The sequence below is a fragment of the Monodelphis domestica genome, chromosome 1 (assembly GCF_027887165.1).
Source record: "Monodelphis domestica isolate mMonDom1 chromosome 1, mMonDom1.pri, whole genome shotgun sequence".
NCBI classification, from domain to species: domain Eukaryota; kingdom Metazoa; phylum Chordata; class Mammalia; order Didelphimorphia; family Didelphidae; genus Monodelphis; species Monodelphis domestica.
The window spans coordinates 735,683,448-735,702,484 of record NC_077227.1 but is presented as its reverse complement, the minus strand read 5'-3'; the positions used below and the strand labels follow the sequence as shown (position 1 = coordinate 735,702,484).

The 19,037-nt window shown below is 45.9% G+C and overlaps 1 protein-coding gene across 1 annotated transcript in view; it reads right to left on the bottom strand.

Annotated features, from left to right (window-relative positions):
* The window catches only part of VAX2 (ventral anterior homeobox 2), a 35,408-nt gene extending 17,637 nt beyond the window's left edge, over window positions 1-17,771 (bottom strand). Inside the window, exon 1 of the mRNA XM_007477454.3 lies at window positions 17,404-17,771. Within this exon, the coding sequence (XP_007477516.3) occupies window positions 17,404-17,752 (349 nt within the window). The 5' untranslated portion in view covers window positions 17,753-17,771. The remainder of the gene's footprint in view (window positions 1-17,403) is intronic.
* Between the last annotated feature and the right edge of the window lie 1,266 nt (window positions 17,772-19,037).

The window sequence follows — 19,037 nt, the reverse complement described above, 5'->3', positions numbered from 1 at the left end:
CCCTTCCAGCTCGGGGTTGACCGGTCCCTCTCCCAGAATTTTTATTTGTTGGAAGACAAAGGGGGCCTGAGACCCCTCCCTCTCCACCAGAATTTTTCACTTTGCGGTTGTGAGCACTCTGGCCCGCGGAGACTTCTTACCTTTTTGCACCTTTTCCTATTAGCTGTGACTTGTTGGGAGGATTACCAACTGGTGGGGAGTGCAAGGACCAAATCGGAGTATCCCTCCGCTCCTCCAAGCCGACCTTCCCAGGAATTTCAGCCGGAATTTGAGGGCTCTTAGCCGCTGTGGAGGAGCGGTTTGGGGGTGGCACACTTCGCACTAAGGCTCGACTACGCCTGGAGCCGCCGAAATGATGGGATTTAATTGTTTCCTGTTTATCTTTTCAGTTGACACTTGGATATTTCCTCTTGGATCCACTTGCTCTGGAGGGGAGAGGGGAGCCCCCGACTACTCCGCACCCGATGTTAGCCCGAGTATAGCCTGTCCAGGCCCCTCCGTTTGGGCGCTATAAGTTACCTGCTTTGCAGCCCAAGAAAAGAATAAATAATATCTATTAGAACACTCCGGGGAAAGCCCAGGAGCACCCCGGGAAGAAATGCCTAGTCCGGTGCGAGAAGACCGTCTCTCTCACTAACTGTCCTGCCAGTCCAGGTAAAGACAGAATGCAGAAACGAATTCTTCGGTCTCTGCCGCTTAGCCACGCATCCGTTTCTATTATTTCTGTGTCTCACTCAGGGCCCGGGGTTTCAAACGTATAGACCACTGCCGGGGAGGAAATGGCCTCCTTGGGTGCGAGCCAGCACCTCGTCTATAATTTAGAGTTTTAATTAGGGGAACAGAGAGTTTAAGTGTCTTGTCCAGAGCTGCACAGCATGTCAGAGGCAGGAATTAAACCCAGGCCATCCTAAAGCCTAAGGTTCTGTGAAATAGGTTGCCTCCTAATTTGTGTCTTTCTCTATATCCCAATGAATCAGAAGTCCTTAATCTGGGATCCATCCATCCATCTATCCATCTCTCTCTCTCTCTCTCTCTCTCTCTCTCTCTCTCTCTCTCTCTCTCTCTCTCTCTGTCTCTGTCTCTCTGTCTATCCATTCATCCATGTATCTGTCTATCTTTCTGTCTGTCCGTCCCTCCGTCTATCTGCCTATCTATATCTACCAATCTATCTAGCCATATCTCTATCTGTCTATTATCTATCTATCTATCTATATTTCTTTGTAATTTTATAAGGGGTTCATAGGCTGCTTTTTCAAATGGATCCCTAAGTTCTCTTCATCCAACTGTCTCTATAGCTCTCATTTGTATGTAACTTCTCTGTCTGTCTGTCTGTTTGTCTCTCTCTCTCACACACACACACTCACACCCCTTGCCTGGGAGGCAGTGCTTAGAATTCCAAATCTAGTTTTTGGTTTGCCAGTGAAACACTGTGCCTTTCATAAGAGCTATTCTAACTTCTATTCAGGTTGCTACCCATTCTTAAATATGTCTTTCTTTTTAATGCCAAGACAAGAATTAAGGTCCTGGTCTGAAGACTCAGGTTTTGAAGCTCAAGGCTCCTTCTGAATTCCATTCTGAATTCTGTTTTGTATTTCGTTGCCAGATAAAATGACCTTTGTCTTGCTTTTTTCTAAAAGGAGGGCTGAGTGCTGTTATCCTTTGGCTACAACTTCCTTCTCTGATACATGGAATGTTGGTGGATTTTACAATTTTTATTTTTGGTAATAAATGGATAGAAACTAAAATAACAATAATAATTCATAAAGTATTTGAGAGGAAATGAAGCATTATGGAAAGAGCAGATAGGTGACCCACTTTTGAAAACATGGTAAAATCATTGAAGTTCTCAGTGTCCTCTGGCACTCCATAAAAAACCTTAAGATAAGGACAGCTGCCAGTCTGTATCTATGGAGGAAGTGTTTACAGGAAGAGATCCCCATATATAGGATATCACAGTTTCAGTTTCTCCTCCACTACCATGGAAAAAAAGGAGTGAAAAAACCTCTTTACTATGTTTAAGGCACTGTTCCCCATCCTGGGGATGTAGTGTATATTATATGTAAATACACACATTTATTATGTATTCTATTTATAATGATATGTGAATATATAAAATATATTATATATAATACATAGTTATTTCCCTCAAAGAGCTTACAGTCTTACTGGAGGAGATGGGGCAGGTCTGGACTATGCATTAAATAAATGTAATAATAACTAGGAAGAGTCAGGAAGACCTGGGTTTAGGTCCTTCTTCTGACGCATTGTCTATGTGACTCTAGTCAAGTCACTTACCCTTTTAGTAAGTTTCAGAGAACATACTACCCTGATTTGGTAGGGGGAATTTCCTCATCTGGAACTTCCCTATATTAATGATGTCACACACACGTCTTTAGTAAATTATAGTTAGAGTCTCTCTCTTCTTACCCAAGTCTCCAGACTCTTGGATTGCACAGCTCTTTCTTTTACTTTCTCCCCATGTTATCTTTCCTTTACTCAAGTACTCTCTCAGAATAGCAGCAGATTCAGGGATCTCTGGTCTCCTGAAGGCTATACCTTCAAATTACTATCAGTGGCAAGCCCTCTTACCAGGTTTTGAAGATGCCAATAAGGACTTAGTGATTGATGGATGATCCTTTTTTTTTTTTTTGGTGGCTAGAGTCATTCTCAAAAATCATGAACTAGGGGGCAGTTACATGGCTCAGTGGACTGAAAGCCAAAACAGGACATCCTGGGTTCAAATCAGGATTCATATACTTTCTAGATATGTAACCTTGAGCAAGTCACTTAATCCCCATTGCCTCACCCTTACTATTCTGCCTTGGAACCAATACACAGTATTGATTTGAAGATGGAAGTTAAAGGTTGTTGTTGTTGTTTTTTAACTACTTAAGTCTGAGAGGAGTTGAGGATCTCTCTGAAGAAAATTCCTATACTGATAAGTTCACTGATCCTGGAGGCAGAAGTATATTTATGAAGTGAAAGCAATAGATTTTCCTCTATTATACAGGGTAGCCATGTACAACATGAACAGAGCATTGGCCCTGGAGTCAGGAAGACCTGAATTCAAATACAGCATTAGCCATTTACTAGGTGTGGGACCCTGGGCAAATCTTTTCACTTCCTTCTCCCTCCATTTTCTCATTTGTAAAATGGGGTTAATAATTGCACCAATTCTCAGGGTTGTTTTGAGGACAAAGTGAGGTAATATTTGTAAAGTGATTCAGCTATATAAATACTAGCTATTATCATTTTAACCATCTATTTATAGCCTTTTCCACATTCACAAATCTGAATCCATTACTTTCTACAGGTTAATATCAATCAACCAATAAAGATTTCTTAAGCTTCTACTTCTTTCCCGGGGAGAACAGACAAAATGAGAGTCCCTATCCTACTTATCACACTGTTAAGAATCATTATTAAGAACACGTTAAATTAAATACAAAATACAAACAAAAGATGTTGGGAGGATTGTAGTAGGAAACCTGATGTAGATGGTGGCATCTGGGCTAAGTTTTGAAGGAAGCCAGAAATGCTGAGGCAGAGGTGAGAAATGAATGCATTTTAGGCTTGGGAGACAGGAAATGGACTAAAGCCAGGCTGTGATGCCAAACCGAAGAGATTGTATTTGATTCTAGAAATGCTAGGAGTGATCAGGACCTTGATCTATAACTCGAAGTACTTTGTAAGTATCCACCAGGGTGAAGGATATGCAGGAGGTTGAAGACAACAGTTGAGCAGGATGAGTCTAACAACCTTCTGCCTTCTAAATACATCAGTGAGATTTAGCATGCACTTGGATGAGAGGAAGGCTCCACTGTAATAGAAAATCCTTGAGGGGAGAGACTGTTTCACACCTACCCTTGTAAACTCCAGAGTAGCACAGTTCTGGACATGCAGCAGGGGCTTAATTAATGCTTACTGAGTGAGTCATCAATTATTACATATTTTCGAGTTTTCAAGAAGGATCATGCCTTTTGTCCTCATAGGTCCTTCTTCACCTGGCACAGTTTAAATAGCAGCTCAGAATACCTTTGCCTTATAGAGCTGCAGTAATCAAAAATGAAAAATAAATTAAAATAGCTTGTACTCAATTTGGGGAAAACTTCTCCACCGTTAGTTGGCTGACTTTGAGACAACAGATGCACAGCCCATCATGCTTTCCCCTCCCAAACCTTTCCAGCTTTCTTGTCAGGGATTGGGCTCCATGGTGCAGCTATTCACACAAAGCCCAGGCTCACCTCTAATAAAGGAGAGTGGGAAGAAGGAATTGTGGCTCAGTGGATAGATAGAGTGTTAGCCCCAGAATCAGTAAGAGAATTGTTATTTAGTCATGTCCCATGTGACCAAATCTGGAGTTTTCTTGGCAAAGATATAGGAGTGGTTTTGCCCTTTCCTTCTCCATCTCATTTTATAGATGAGGAAACTGAGATAAATAGAATTAAATGACTTACCTAAGCTAGGGTTTCAGAAGTAATATCTGAGTTGGATTTGAACTCAGGTCTTTTTAATTTCAAGCTCTGTCCACTGCACCACCTAGGAGCCCCAGTAAGAGAAATTAGGTTCAGATCCCCGTATTGGCTAAGTGACCTGTAAATCATTTAACCTTCCACAGCTCCAGCTTTGAGGTCTTCCATCAGGGCACAAGAGATGTGGCCACCTTTAGCTTCACGGGTTCTAAAAATCTAGATCATAATAGAAATCTAGAGCTGAAAGGGACTTCTAGTCCACCTCCTTTGATTTTACAGATGAAGAAGCTGAGGCCAGGGAAATCAAGTCATTTGCCCAAGGTCACACAGGCTGTCCATTTGCTAAAACAATGTATTTTCCACAATGTATTTGCCACAAGAAATGCAGAATTCAGGCATGCAAAGTGTGTGGAAGTATATTATAGCAGACATATACATATTTCTATAGAAATGTTGCTGTATTCTATTCGTATGGTACAGACGTATTAGCATTCATGTACTGCGTGTATATTATACACAAGGCACATACGTACCCAGCCTGTACGGAGAATCTGGCAGTGACTCCCAGGGAGCCACACTTTCCTCAATCAGAGGCCACGGTGATCCCCGAAGAGTCCTATTTGGGGCGACCTCCAGAGGCAATGCAGAGCCTCATGGTGGCCGCCTGTGGGCTTTGGCACGTGTGGCCCTCTCTGCTTTGTCTGAGAAGGTATCGCCAAGGACATGTGTGACCCAAGGCGGAGGGAGAACTGCCGTTCTGGGGTAAGAGCAATGGGCAGCTAGGACCAGCTCCCCAGGAGCGGTTAAAACAAAACAGAATCGTTGCCCTGCTTTTCAGGAAGATTCTTTCCCGAGGGCCATGGGTTAAGCTTGCCAGCTTTGCCGCGGGAGGTCACGGTAGGGCTCTACCCAGTCTATCCGATTGTAGGAAGAACTGGAAGGCTCCCCTACTTTACAGAGGAGGCAGCGGAGCCCGGAGAGCTGAGACAGTTTGCTCAGGGTCACTTTCCGGGGGAAGAAAAATAATCCACAGGCTAGCGACCCAGGTACAGTTTGACTCCAGCCACCCAACCTCCACGGCGGCCTGCGGCGAAGCTCAGACACCGTCCTCTACATCCTTCCGATAAAGACCTCAGGGGCTCCCTCTTCTAATCGGTCACTTGGTCTGGGAAGGATAAGGCAAGCACCAGCTCCGAGAGCCCGCGCACTCCGCTGGGTGGTCTCTGTGGGCAGGCGGCTCGGGTGGCGGGGATGGAACCCTCCCGAGCCCAGGAGGACAGCCCTTGGACTGGCACGGTAGCAGGCTGTGCCAGCCGAGCTCCCCCTCCCGCCGCCACCGTTTCCCTACCTGTCAAAAGGCTCAGTAAACATGTTTCCCGCTCGGGAGACAGCGTGTCATTATTCCGCGCGCGAGCCTGGCATTATCCTCCCCGCCCTCCCCGCCAGCCGCTGGGGCTTGGGGGAGGCGGAGGAGAGGAGCTGGGAGCAGGCCTAGCCTGGCCCAGGAGCGCCTAGCCCGGCCCAGCAGGCCCGAGCTGAGGCCTCTGCGGCTTCAGAACGCCCAGTTCACAGCCACAGGGCATGAGAGGGGGCGGGGGTCTGGGTGGGAGGGTGGGAGCAGGCCCAGGCCTAAGTTCGTGGGAGCTCCATAGGGTGTGCTCCGGGCGTAGGCTGTTTGTATGTACATGGGGATCTGGAGGGGAACCGGGTGCACGGCCTGTGCTCCCATGACCCATAAACTGGTGGGATGCAAAAGTGCTTGCGGCATGGGGGCTTCCCCACGGGTTCTGCAAGCGTGTGCTAGTTTGGGTGTATTTGGGAGGAAGGGGAGGCAGAGCCCGGGCCCGCGTCCGATTGCCCCTGGAGACACAAACAGAGATCTGTGGCCACCGTGGACCCGGCTGCAGAGGGAACTCCGGGCACTTGTACCCATGGAGAGAAGGATGCCCAGAGCACCGGCGTCTCTGGACCAGCGAGTGGGCCACACTGTCCTTCGGGACACGCTAGAGGCCATGGAGGGAGGGGGGCCGGCAAGCCAAGGAGAAGAATGTGAAAAAAAAATGGTGCACAACCCGTCCACCCACGAGGCCAGAGACAGACAGAGACATAGAGACAAAAAGAGAAAGAGAGAAAGAGACAGAGACAGAGACAGAGAGAGACAGAGACAGAGAGACAGAGAGAGAGAGACAGAAGGAGAGAGACAGACAGAGAGGGAGAGAGACAGACAGAGAGGGAGAGAGAAAGAGAGACAGACAGACAGACAGAGACATAGAGAGACAGACAGACAGAGAGAGAGACAGAGAGAGAGAGAGACAGAGACAGAGAGAGACAGAGAGAGACAGAGAGAGAGAGAGAGAGACAGAGAGAGAGAGAGAGAGAGAGAGAGAGAGAGAGAGAGAGAGAGAGAGAGAGAGAAAGAGAGAATAGGACGAAGAGTCAGGATCTAGTCAGAGTTGCTGCAGGCTGGTCGCTGCAGGCTTGTGCTCTTAGGGATGTTTTGACGTCAACAAATAAGACCCGATATCCTGGGGCTACCCAGCAGATGCTACAGATATAAGCCAAAACAAACAAATACCGCCCCCCCCAACACACACACACACACACACACACACACACACACACACACACAGAAAACAAAACCAAAATGAATCTAAAAATTGGGCCTGCCTTTATTGGGGATGGGGGGGGGGTTCCTTTGTGTGTGGTAGAAGCATGTGCAAGTGGGACATTTGTAATTGGGGGGGGTTGTGTGTATTTGAATAATACGCAATTGTGTAAGGGAGTGTGCTGTTTATCCACCACCTTTTGTGTGGATTGATGTTAGGAGAGGATATGGGGGGGGGGCAGTTTCTGTGCATTTGGAGCTGTCCTAGCCTGTATACCACTCCCCCCTTCCCCCCCCTCCCCAGTATGGGGAGGTGGATGATAAGGCTGTGCTGAAGTGCTTGCATGCATGTTCAAATGTTTGCTGCTGGTGTTTATATGTGTCTGGGTCTATGGAGGACAGGATCTTCCGTGGGCAGGGGTATGCATCTGGGTCTGGCCCTGGTAGTGCGTGGGGAGTATACATTTGATTGCATATGTGAGAATATGCTGTGGGGGTTTGGGTTCGAGTTGAAGATTATAAGATTTCATGAGAGTGTAATATGATAGAGCTCTTATCTCAGCCCAGATACAGGTTCTGTTGGTTTGGTACTCCAGCCCCAACCCGCATGGCAGTGTGCTCCAGTAACCTAAAGGTTAGGGCTAAATTCTTGCAGCATTCTTCCTGCCCCCACCCCCCAGCTACCTCCTGGAGGGCTGCTGGGAACAATATTATTATTATTGTTGTTGTCATTGTTATTACTCTCATCATTATTCTTTAAAAAACCATCACTCTACCCCGATTTCCCCTTCTCTCTCCCCAAATGGGGAATCAAGGATTCCCAGAGGATCAAGTTCCTATCTATTATGTACAAATGCCAGAACCCAGAGGCAGGAGAAGTCAGGGGTGAGGTGGGGGTGGGGGGCAGGAGGTCAGGTAAGAGAAGCTATTTGGACAGCTTTTAGAGGTGCTACTCTACCATGAAGCTGTGGAATTAGGCCAAATTTGGGGTGGATCATTATTCTCTGCCAACAGCCCCTGAAACTCCCCACTTTTCACTGGGCAGCAGGACTTTGCTGAGACTTTCCCTTCCCACCTCTGAAACTCTCCAGTGAATTACCTATTTTTCCTAAAAAAAAAAAAAAAACAAACAAAAAAAAACTTACAATCTTCAGGTGGCTTGGTGGGAAGGGGGACAGCCAAAGGATTGGCTGAGGATTTAGGGACATTTAAAAATAAATCTTCTTTTCCCTGGGGGGGTAGGGGGCGGCAGCACTGTCATGGTGCCTTCCTGATATGTATCTATGATATTTGTGATTTGTGGGTGTGGTGTGTGTGTGTGTAACTGGGAACTGTGTGTAAGGGTATGATGTGGGCAATGTGCATGTGTATGTCTTCTCTCTGAGCATGTACCACCATTTTGTTGGGGGAGAGGAGCTAGGCAGCAAAATGGTGGCCCCTTTTTGCTCTGAGTTTGAGGTTCCTGAAGAGCTCATTTGGCTCATTTGAAGAGATGCCAGAAGGAGCTAAGAATAATCATCCCAATGTCAGTTCTTCTCCTTAGGCCCTAGTCTCATTTTGCCCCTTCTCCACACAGAATGAGCCTCAGGCTCATAGGCTCTCTCTCTCTCTCCCTCTCTCTCCCTCTCCCTCTCCCTCTCTCTCTCTCCCTTCCTCTCTCTCTCTCTCTCTCTCTCTCTCTCTCTCTCTCTCTCTCTCTCTCTCTCTCTCTCTCTCTCTCTCTCTCCCTTCAAACTTTTGGGGTACACCCCTCTCCTCAGGTTGCAAGCTTACCTAAAAATGCCCTTAGGTGCTACTTTCTTGGGAAAATGAACAGACCCATTTGCCTACCCTTCCAGCTTTGGGGAAACCTCCTAAACTAGGGAGGTCTGGGAATGACCCATGTAGTCCCTTCTCTTTGCTAGCAAGTATGGTGCACCCCAAAGAATCTGAAGGCTTGCTAGGTGATAGGGCTTTCTCTGAAACAGATCTGGTGCTAAAGGGAGTAGTGTGGGCTAGATTAAAACACTTCAGTATAACAATAAACTCTGGAATTCCTCTGGAATCCTGAAAAGGCTTCAAAGAATCCCAAGATACAATGGTTGCTAAGCTAAACCAGGCTGAGACTTTCCCTATTGGGAACTGTTCCGTTATGAGAGTGGGAATGACCTTAGAAGGTTTAGGATGCTGATTAATCTAGGCTTCTCCCAGAGTTCTTGGGTTGTTTTAAAAATCGATGATGCCTCATTTTCCAAACTGTAATACTTAGATACAAGGAATGAAAGAAACAACCTTGAAAACCTCACACTTTTCCATAGTCACAGAATATGCCTTTGATAGATCTGTCTGTCTCCAGCCCAAGGAATTGCTTTTAGACTAAGGTGTACTTGATTTCGATCTAAACTGTACCCAGATTTTTGTTATGTAAGCGTGCAAAAGGGTCTTAGTAACCAATCACTAATTATAAGCAAACCTCAAATTAAAACAACTTTGAGGTTCCCTATCAGATTATCAAAGATGACCAGAAAGGAGAATAATATGCTGGGGAGACTGAAAAAGGGTGGGCACACTAGTGTCTTCTGAAGGAAACAATGGACCAGGCAGTCTAGAAAGCAATTATGAACTCGATTTAAGAAGACATTAAACTATTCAGATCTTTTGACCCATCATTGCCACTACTAGACATAGACATCCAAAGAGAGAGAGGACCCATATGCACAAAAATTTTTATAGCAGCACTTTTGGTTGTAGGAAAAAACTGGAATCTAAGGGGATGCCCATCAATTTCAGAGTGACAACAAATTAGAGCATAAGAATATAATAGAATATTGTGCCATAAGAAATTAAGAAAAATGTTCCTGAGACACACAGGAAGGAATTGATATATATGTAAATGAATAGAATGTATATGAATATGAATGGATGCAGGGTGAAATAATGAAAGCCAGTCGAATAATTTCTGTAGTAACTACAATATTATAAAGAAAAACAACCTTGAAAGCCTTAAGAACACTGGACACTAGGATCTGTGATCAATTCAAAGACTAAGAACTCAGGGGATTGGTGATGCTACCCACCTAATGACAGATGATGGCCATGAGGTACCAAATTTCACACACACACACACACACACACACTTATATGCACACATATATAAAATGTGTCATTGTGTAGATTTGTTTCACTTAATGTGCTTATTTGACACCAAAGGGTTTGTTTTTTTACACAGAGGGGATTTGGACCAAAGGTAGGTGTGGGATATTAGTGTTTGTCCAGTTAAGAAAAACAAAAACAAAAATTTAAAAATAAAAGGATATGGTACTTGTTAAAACAAGTTCTTGTTAAGGTAAGACCACAATGGATTTTCTAAACATCCTGTCAGCCAATCAAGCACTTATAAAGGATTAGGTATGGTGCAAAATGCTAGGGATATAAAAAAATACAAAAGCTGTTTCTGCTCTCAAAGATCATATACATACATTCTAATGAAGTTGAGAGCATGTAAACAACTCGACACATAACATGATATATACAGAATAGAAGGAAGGAAATCTGAGAAGGGAAGCTATTATACGAAAGAATTTTAACCTAGAGACTGTGAGTAGATTTTGGGTGATCTGTGAACTTGGCCGGGAAAAAATTACATTTTCCTTTCAATAAATCAGTTTCCAACATAATTTATACATTTAAAAGCAATATTCTAGGGACATCTAGGTATCTCAACGGATAGAGAGGCACAACTGGAGATGGGAGGTCCTGGATCCAAGTCTGTTCTTAGACTTTTCCTAGCTGTGTAACCCTGAGCAAGTCACTTAACCTGATTGTCTAGCCCTTAACACTTTTCCTCTTAAAGTCTATACTTAGTATCCCTTCTAAGACAGAAGATAAAAGTTATTTTAAAGAAACAAAACAAAGCAAAACAAAAGCAATATTTTAACCATAGGTTTCATTAGGCTGTCAAAGTAGTCCGAGAGACAGACAGACAGACAGATGGGGGGAGGGGGGGCAGAGACAGAGACAGAGAGAGCTCAGCCCAAATTCTGTGATGTTTAATTGCTGTGCGATTTCCCTATTTCTGTCTAGAACACCACCATTCTTCCTCCAGGCTCCCAACCTACAAGTTAAGCTCTACTCTTCCTTCCTCCTCCTTTCACTTATCTAACCATAACTCAATTGTTGTTGAGTCTATCGCCGTATGTTTCGTATGTTTCTCCCTTCCATCCACCTATCCCTCTCCCAGGAGTCACCACTCTCAGGTCTGAAGTACCTCTTGTTCAGATTACTTCGATAGCCTCCCAATCAGTCTGTGCTTCCAGTCTCTGCCCACTCTGACTCTGACCCATCCTCCACACAGCTGCCAAAATGATGCACTGGTCTGACCTTGGCGTTCCCCAGCTCAATAAACTCAAATGGGATGATTCCTTTTAATGGCTAGAGAAAAGCGGGGTAGATGCATATGGAAATGAAGGTGATAAAAGGCATTCATTTAAAGGACAAAAAGGGCTTCCGGATCTCCCAATTGCTCCTCCAGTAAAATGCAAACTCCTTCAGGATTTAGAGCCCTTCACGAACTGAATGGAGTCTACTTTTCCTGGTTTTAAACTAAATCCTCAAACTGACTTTCTTGCTCTTCCTCCCATAGGATATCCCATCCCCCATCTCCTTGCCTTCACATATGATGTTTCCTATACCTAGAAAGCACTCACTCCTCAGCTAAGTCTCTTAGAATCATTAGTTTCCTTCAAAGTCCAACGTAAAGCATCTCCTTCATGGAGTCTTACTTTGTTTATAGTTTTTATTTATTTGTAGGATTGTGTTGTTCTTCCCGTCTCCCTAGGAATATAAGCAACTTGAGGAGAGGAACTATTTTCATATGCTCTCCCCCCGCCCCCACTTTGGTCTTTGTAGCACACTGCCTGGCATATAGTAGGAGTTTAATAAAGGTTTTTGATCGATTGATTACAATTCTAGTTATTATTCTGTGACCTGCTCAAGGGTTGCCCCCTGGTTTGATGGAGAAAGTTCTCCCATGGAGAATCTGAGGAAACCACAGATATATATTTGAAGATGAGGGATCAAACTAGAATGAGATGACCTTCCACATGGTAGGAATTATGTATATCTACGTACATACAAATCTATAACTATATTATACACACACACATATTTTTTTTAGTTGAAGATGGATAGATTACAATCTGCCTCCTCCTTTGGAGAGAGACCCCCATGGATATGATCAGAGATCCTTCTAAATCTCTCTGCAGACATGTAGATGTCTGCTTTTTCAATACAATTTTTCAAAGATCTCTAATTTCTTCCACATAGTCCATCCTTCCATGCAACAAGGTGAATCTGCTGGGTTGTTGTGGCTTAAAAATCCACCTCATTCTGTCCAATCTGATAATGAACCCTTTGAATTTAGCCATCTTGATAACAGTCCCAAAGTCCATCAGTAGATCCCTACTTGTCATCCCTGAGCTTCCTCTTGGCTGGCATAGCCATCTGAAATGACCATGTATCTCCTTGAGGCCATTGGCAGGCACTGAAGGAGGAAGTTAATGGATTCAAGTCCTATGTGAATTTGAAGGCATTATATAAATGGTGGCTATTTCTTTTTGTTTCGATATTCCATGACATAAGTGACAGGACAGAAATCTATGTCCGTAGAGACATGAGAGAAATATGGCATAGGGGAGGGAGAGCGGGCCACAGAATCAGATGCTGGCTGCTGTGTGACCCTGGACAAATTACTTTACATTTACTTTACAATTACTCAGAATTTTCCAAGGCTCTAAATTGTAAAGAAGGTGCTGACCCATCTTAGGTCCAGTTATTGCAATGCATCTATGCTCTGTTACCTTGATCTATTGATGAATATATACCCAATTGTCCTCTATAGACCAGTCACAGAGTTCAAATCTTCCTTTGACAAAAAACTGGATATGTGACCCTGAGGAAGTCAATCAGGCAACTCTAGGATTATAGACTGCAAATCATTTTATTATAATGATAAAAACTAACATTTATATAGCCACACCTAGCCAGATACTAAGCTTTATAGGACTTTACAAATATTATCTCATTTGATCCTGTGACAACTGTGAGAGGTAGGTGCTACTATTATCCCCATTATTCAGATGCGAAAACAGGTTAGGTGACTTGCGCAGGGTCACATAACTAGTAAGTATTTGAACTCAGGAAGATGAGTCTTCCTAACTCTAGACCTGGTTTGCTGCTATCCACTGTACCACTCATGCAGCTGCATAGTCTAAGAAAATAAAGCTGTCCCAGGCAACTCTAAGATAATTCTTGTAGAACAAAGGCTGATCTATACTGATAAGAGTTTCCTAACCAGGGAATCCTATACTAAGAAAACAAAAACAAACAAAAATATCACATATATGGTGCTTACCTAGACAGAGACCTATATTCCCTATACACATACATTTATTTTGTTTTTAGGTCTTTAGACACACTAGTGCTTGTATACATGTAAATATTGGCAGACATGCTAAGATGTACATCTCTGCACATAGGAGTATTGCTTCAACATATGTCTTTCTAAACACTCTCTCTGGTTAGTGGGACCCCCCCCCCCCAGCTCACTGGAATTCTGATTGTATCCGCTGGTGTCTATTTTCTGCTGCAGATTTCTGAGTGAAGACCTGAACCCTTCTAAAAGACAACTCTTCTCTCTCATCTCGACCCTTCTGTAATGCTGAATGTACCTGCACTGACTCATGTTTATGAAAGGACACATTCACTCATGTGGCCACCCACAAGCATCATGTCTGTGGATCTCTGCAGTGATATGAAGGTCTGTGGATTGCCACAGGGAAGCTATGAAATACAGTTGGTTAAGAAGGCTGCTTGGGTACCGAATGCCTGGCTCCACTCCGGGTCTGTTGCATGGGTCTCCTAGAATCTAACCAAAATGAACTCCACCCTATTTCCCTAGGGCTCACTGCCGGTAATCTGCAATCTGGGCTGGAGGAACAAAACCTTTGTCACCCACATCAGCAGGTCCCTCTGGCCTCAGGAACAACGGCCCCTTGAACCAGCAGAACTCTAGGCTTTCTCCCCTGAGATTTTGTTTGCAGAAAGACAATAAAGGAGAGAGAGAGATATTTAAGGATTATCCACCTCCATCTTCTTAGCTCTATCTACTTCTATCTTTTCCTCTAATGGTCTATGGTAATATAGCCTTCCTTTCTTCCCTTTTTCCATGCATAAGGCCTTTTATGTAATCATTACTACTTTTACAGTACCATCTGGTAATGTAAACATTTTATCTACTCATCCACAAATCTCTACCTATCTATCTATCTATCTATCTATCTATCTATCTATCTATCTCTCCATCCATCATACGCTACAGCATGGAGTTAGCCATCTTTTTATTTACCCAGCCATTTTAATTGTCTTTCATCTACCTTTGAATCAACTTCTTATTCTAGCTAGCTAGCTCTCTAGCCACCCTTGTCTCCATTATCTCCAATCTGATCTCTCTGGCTCCCAAATCAAAGGCAGCAGCAGCAGATTGGACAGACTGTGGCTTTGCTGGGGGAGGGAGAATTGATCATTGAGGCTTTTCCCGCATTTTCCGAAATGGGATGAGTTGATGCTAAGTTTAGAAAATTAAGGAAAATCCCATGTATATCTGATGGATTCTATTAAAAAGAAATATAAATGCAAACCCTTGCTAGGTGCATTTGGCTCAAGCTATAATATAAAGTAACTCTTTTCTCTCTGTGTATAGATCTTGGCACTGTATCTAAATTTAGGCCAGATACATAGATTCTGAGGGCCACCTTCAGCCCCCTCTGGAACCCCTTTTTGCATCCGGGGCCTGTTTGGGCAAATATATATATATATATATATATAAATATATATATATATATATATATATATATTCAAGTAGAACCGAGGGTTTGATTTAAGCTTTCCCGTTTGGGACAAACACGGCAGGGTAGGGCAGACTAGCATTGCAATTTGCCCAGGCCTTCGATGTGGTCCCAGCCACTCCCAGTTCCTCACCCATTCCCTTAAGCCTTCCCCACGCCTGAGGGACTCACAGCCTAGGCACAGATAGGCCTCAGAGGGTTGAGTTGAGGAGGAAGAAAGGAAAGCAAAAAGAAAATAGCCAGAGATTGATGGGCAGAAGAGGCTCCAGACCCTCCAGGGAAATCCAGACAACGAGAGCAGGAACTAGGACTTCATCAGGGAGAGAACGGATAAAGAGTAGAAACGTGACTGGAAGGAGAGGAAGAAGGGGAAAAAGAGAGAGACAAAATAAAGAAGAGAGAAGAAAAAGAGAAGAGAAAAATGAAAGAAGGCCAAGCAGGGAAAATAGAAAGAAAAGGGGAATGGAAGGAAGGAATAAGCAGAAAGAGAGCAGGAAAGTCCCACAGAAAAGACACAGATAGGAAAGGTAAAACAGAATGTCGAGTCTGGCACAGATGGCGCAGATTAGAAAGAAGGTCCGTGAGAAGCGGGTTTTCATTCGGAAATAGTTGGGAGATTTTTTTTTTTTAATAAAAGAGGTTCTGGTCGATGGGACTTCATCAGGTGTTAAAAGGGGGTGAGCCTCGGCTTTCAACTTTCCCCACCTCTGGTCCTTAAACTAACTGTGATTTGAGCGCTAGGCTAGAGATTCTCTTAAAGGTGTTGGAGGGTTTGGGCCATTTTGTGGACTTCTTTGCATCGGACCCCAGATTGGAGGAAGAGAAGGAGGGGCAGGGAAAGAGAGAAAGGATGGAGAGAAAGAAACCGAGATACAGAGAGGGAGGAAGGAAGAGGGAAAGAAAAGAAAGAGGAAACCGGAGATGAGAGATGAGAGATGAGAAGGAAGAAGGATATGGAGAAAGAAAAGAGAGAAGAGGCTGGGAAGAAGAAAAAAATGGGGAGAAGAACTGCTGAAAAGGGAGAGCAAGTGAGAAGGAGTTATTCGGAAAGGGATCGGTGAGGGTGGTTTTTGTTTTGTTTTTACTCAATTTGGTATCTCTAGCTGCAACCAAAATCCCCTGAGGGCCTGGGGACTGAGTGGGCCTGTGCTCTGGAAGCTAAGCCGAGTCCGAAACCTAATTGAGGTCCCCAGTTCCTGTAGAAGACCAGGGAGGCCTGGGAATGGAGGGCGGCGGTTGGTCGGGGAATAGGGCGAGGTGGGGGGGGGGGCTAGGGGACATTATTTTCCCTTTTGCAGTCTAAGCAACTGCAGCCCCATCCTCCCTCCCCACGGTCCGAAACCACTCCAGTGATGCTTGCGTGACGCTCTTCCTCCGCGACAGCCCCGGCAGGGTGCGTGTGTGTGCGCGCCTGTGTGTGTGTGTGTGTGTGTGTGTGTGTGTGTGTGTGTATGTGCGTGTGGAGGGAGGGAGGGAGGGAGGGAGAGAGAGAGAGAGAGAGAGAGAGAGAGAGAGAGAGAGAGAGAGAGAGAGATCCCTCTGTCACAATAACCACAGCAGTGTGGGACTCCCAGCTTCCTAAGCAGAGAGCTAGGGGAGGAGATGGCCCAGTGACAGTAGAAGGAAACAATCAACATGCTCTCAACTCCTAGCCCCCATCCCCCGACTCTCCAGGGAGAACAGAGAAGACAGGGGAGCCAGACTAGTGATTGGGGGAGCCCTGAACCCCGGATTCTCCTTAGCCTTTCCTATACCAGATCCTGGAGCGACCTCAGTTTCGAGGCAGTGGGGCTGTTAGGGATTTGTGGGGCACATTAGAGGGCTTGGAGGCAGGGTCAGAAGAACTGAGATGATAGAGGATGAGGAGAGACCTGGTCGGGTTTAGAGAGGCTTATGGGGTCAGCTGGGAGAGGTTTAGAGGGTTAGTGAGAAAACCCAAGAGGCCTGGAGTGATATAGTGTGAAAAAAGACCGTGTAGTTTGGAAAGGAATAAAGGTTTGGTGGGATGCTGAAAAGATAAGCAGATAAAATGAAAATGGGAGGCAATCGGCAGGGGAAACCTTCAGGGGTTGGTGTGCCCAGAAGCAGGAGAGGCAGTGAGGCTGGAGTAGGGTTAGGGAAATGGTAAGGAGAAAAGGGTGATCTGGATTGGGCGAAGAGAACGCCTCCGGGTCAGAGGGTTGGCCGGGGATGGCTTTCTAGACTTGGGGTGATGCGAGGTGAGGAGAGAAGAAAGATTGGAGAAGAGTTCGAGGGTTGCTAGCAGATTAGGGGATGGTATGAGATGGCCAGATAATGTGGGAGAAAGGGTTCGGATGGAGAGGATTCAGATTTGGGGTTATTAAGCAGTAGAAGGAGTTAAGAGACTGGGAACCGGACGAGCTGAGGAGAGAAAGTAGAGTGCTTAGAGACAGGGGAGCCCTGAGCCTGCCTCTCCCCTTACCTCGGACAAGGATCCGGCGGCAATAATCCGCTTCGTTGGCTCCAGCTTGGCGCTCGCTCTCAGTGCAGGTTGTCTTAGATCCGGCTGGAGGACTGGTGGCCGAGGTTCCGGCTACGTCCTTGAGCCCGCGGCTGCCGCCGCCTCCTCCTCCTTCTCTTCCTCCTCCTCCTCCTCCTCCTTCAGCCCCGCCACTGGCCCAGTCTCCCGTGCGCCCTGTGCTCCCCAGTTCCGCCCGGCTTCCCAGATCTCGCATTCTCTCGGCTGACGCCAACCCGATGGGGCCGCGTCCCTGCTCCGCTCCTCCATCGCCCATGCTGCCCGCAGCAGCCGCCGCGGCTGGTGCAAGCATCGGGCGAGAGAAGATCCCCGCCCCCTCGCCCTCCCCACCCCCGCCAGCACCGCCCCTCGGCTCCTCCTCCCCCTCCTCTCTCCCAGCTAACAGATCCAGCAGGGAGGGGCTGCTGATGAGCCCGGGAATTCTAGGCTTCATTCCCAGAGCGCCAGCCGCTCTGCTCTGGGACCGGGTGGGAGGGGTCTGGCAGGCGCACGTGAGCCTGGGGAGCGGGGAGTCGGGGATGGAGGGACCGGAGAAGTCTGGTGTGGGGAAGGATAGTGGGGAAAGGAGGGGAGGGAGGAGATCCCGCCAGGGAAAGGGGCCGGGGAGTAGGGAGGAGAGATGGGGAACTAGATTCTGGAGACAGGGCTAGAGGTCGGGGACTAGAACAGAGAAGCGCCCGGAGTCAGAGAGCGTAACTGAATTTTTAAAAGCGGGGATAGGAGATCTTTCCACTCCCAAGCCGGGGCCTCTCCCAAGAAGGTGGAGGAGTACAGCTGCTTCAGGAGGCAAAGGAAACTCATAGGGCTACGAAACACTCGTCCACCCCCGGGAAGTGAGAGTTCGAAGACTGCAGTCATTTCCCAAGTTCGCCATCCACTCTCCTAATGGTTTTTGTTTGTTTCTGCTATCCGATTGAAGGGCGCAAAGGACCCAGTTTATGAAGCGTGGAGTCCGCCAGTGCCACTCTGGGTCCCACATCGATTGCTCGAATGTCGGGGGGCGATTGGGAGGTGGAGGAGGAGAGACACACACAGAGAAGAGACAGTCAGAGACGAGAGAGACACACAGAGAGAGAGAAAGGGAGGGAGAGTGTACAGAAAAGAAAAGGGGACGGGAGGAGGGGAGAGGAAGGAAAGGAAAGGAATGGACAGAAGTTGGATCCACAAAAGAACTCAAAAGAAAGGGAGAATAGAGAGGGGAAAAAGATAGCGGGAGAGAGAAAAAAAGAAGTGACAGAGTGAGAAAGAAAAGGAAAGGTGTCACCCAACTTAGAGAGCCTTAGCCTTTTGGAGAAAGGGAGATGGGAGCGAAGAAAAGGAAAGAAAATCAAAGAAAGAACGGTGAGCCTCCAGCTGGCTGGTTTCCTATACTTTTGCCCTCTGGCTCTCGACTTATAAACACACACAAAGCAGGATCTATGTAGCTGAAGATGGGGCCGGAGGAGGCTGAATGAATGAGAATCAGGAGGATTTGGTTCGTGTAGGCTGCAAATGTGGTACACTTCATTCAACATCTCGACCTCCTAAATCTATGGGTTTCTTCCTCCACCTCTTATCAAACTCTTTCTTGGGGGAGG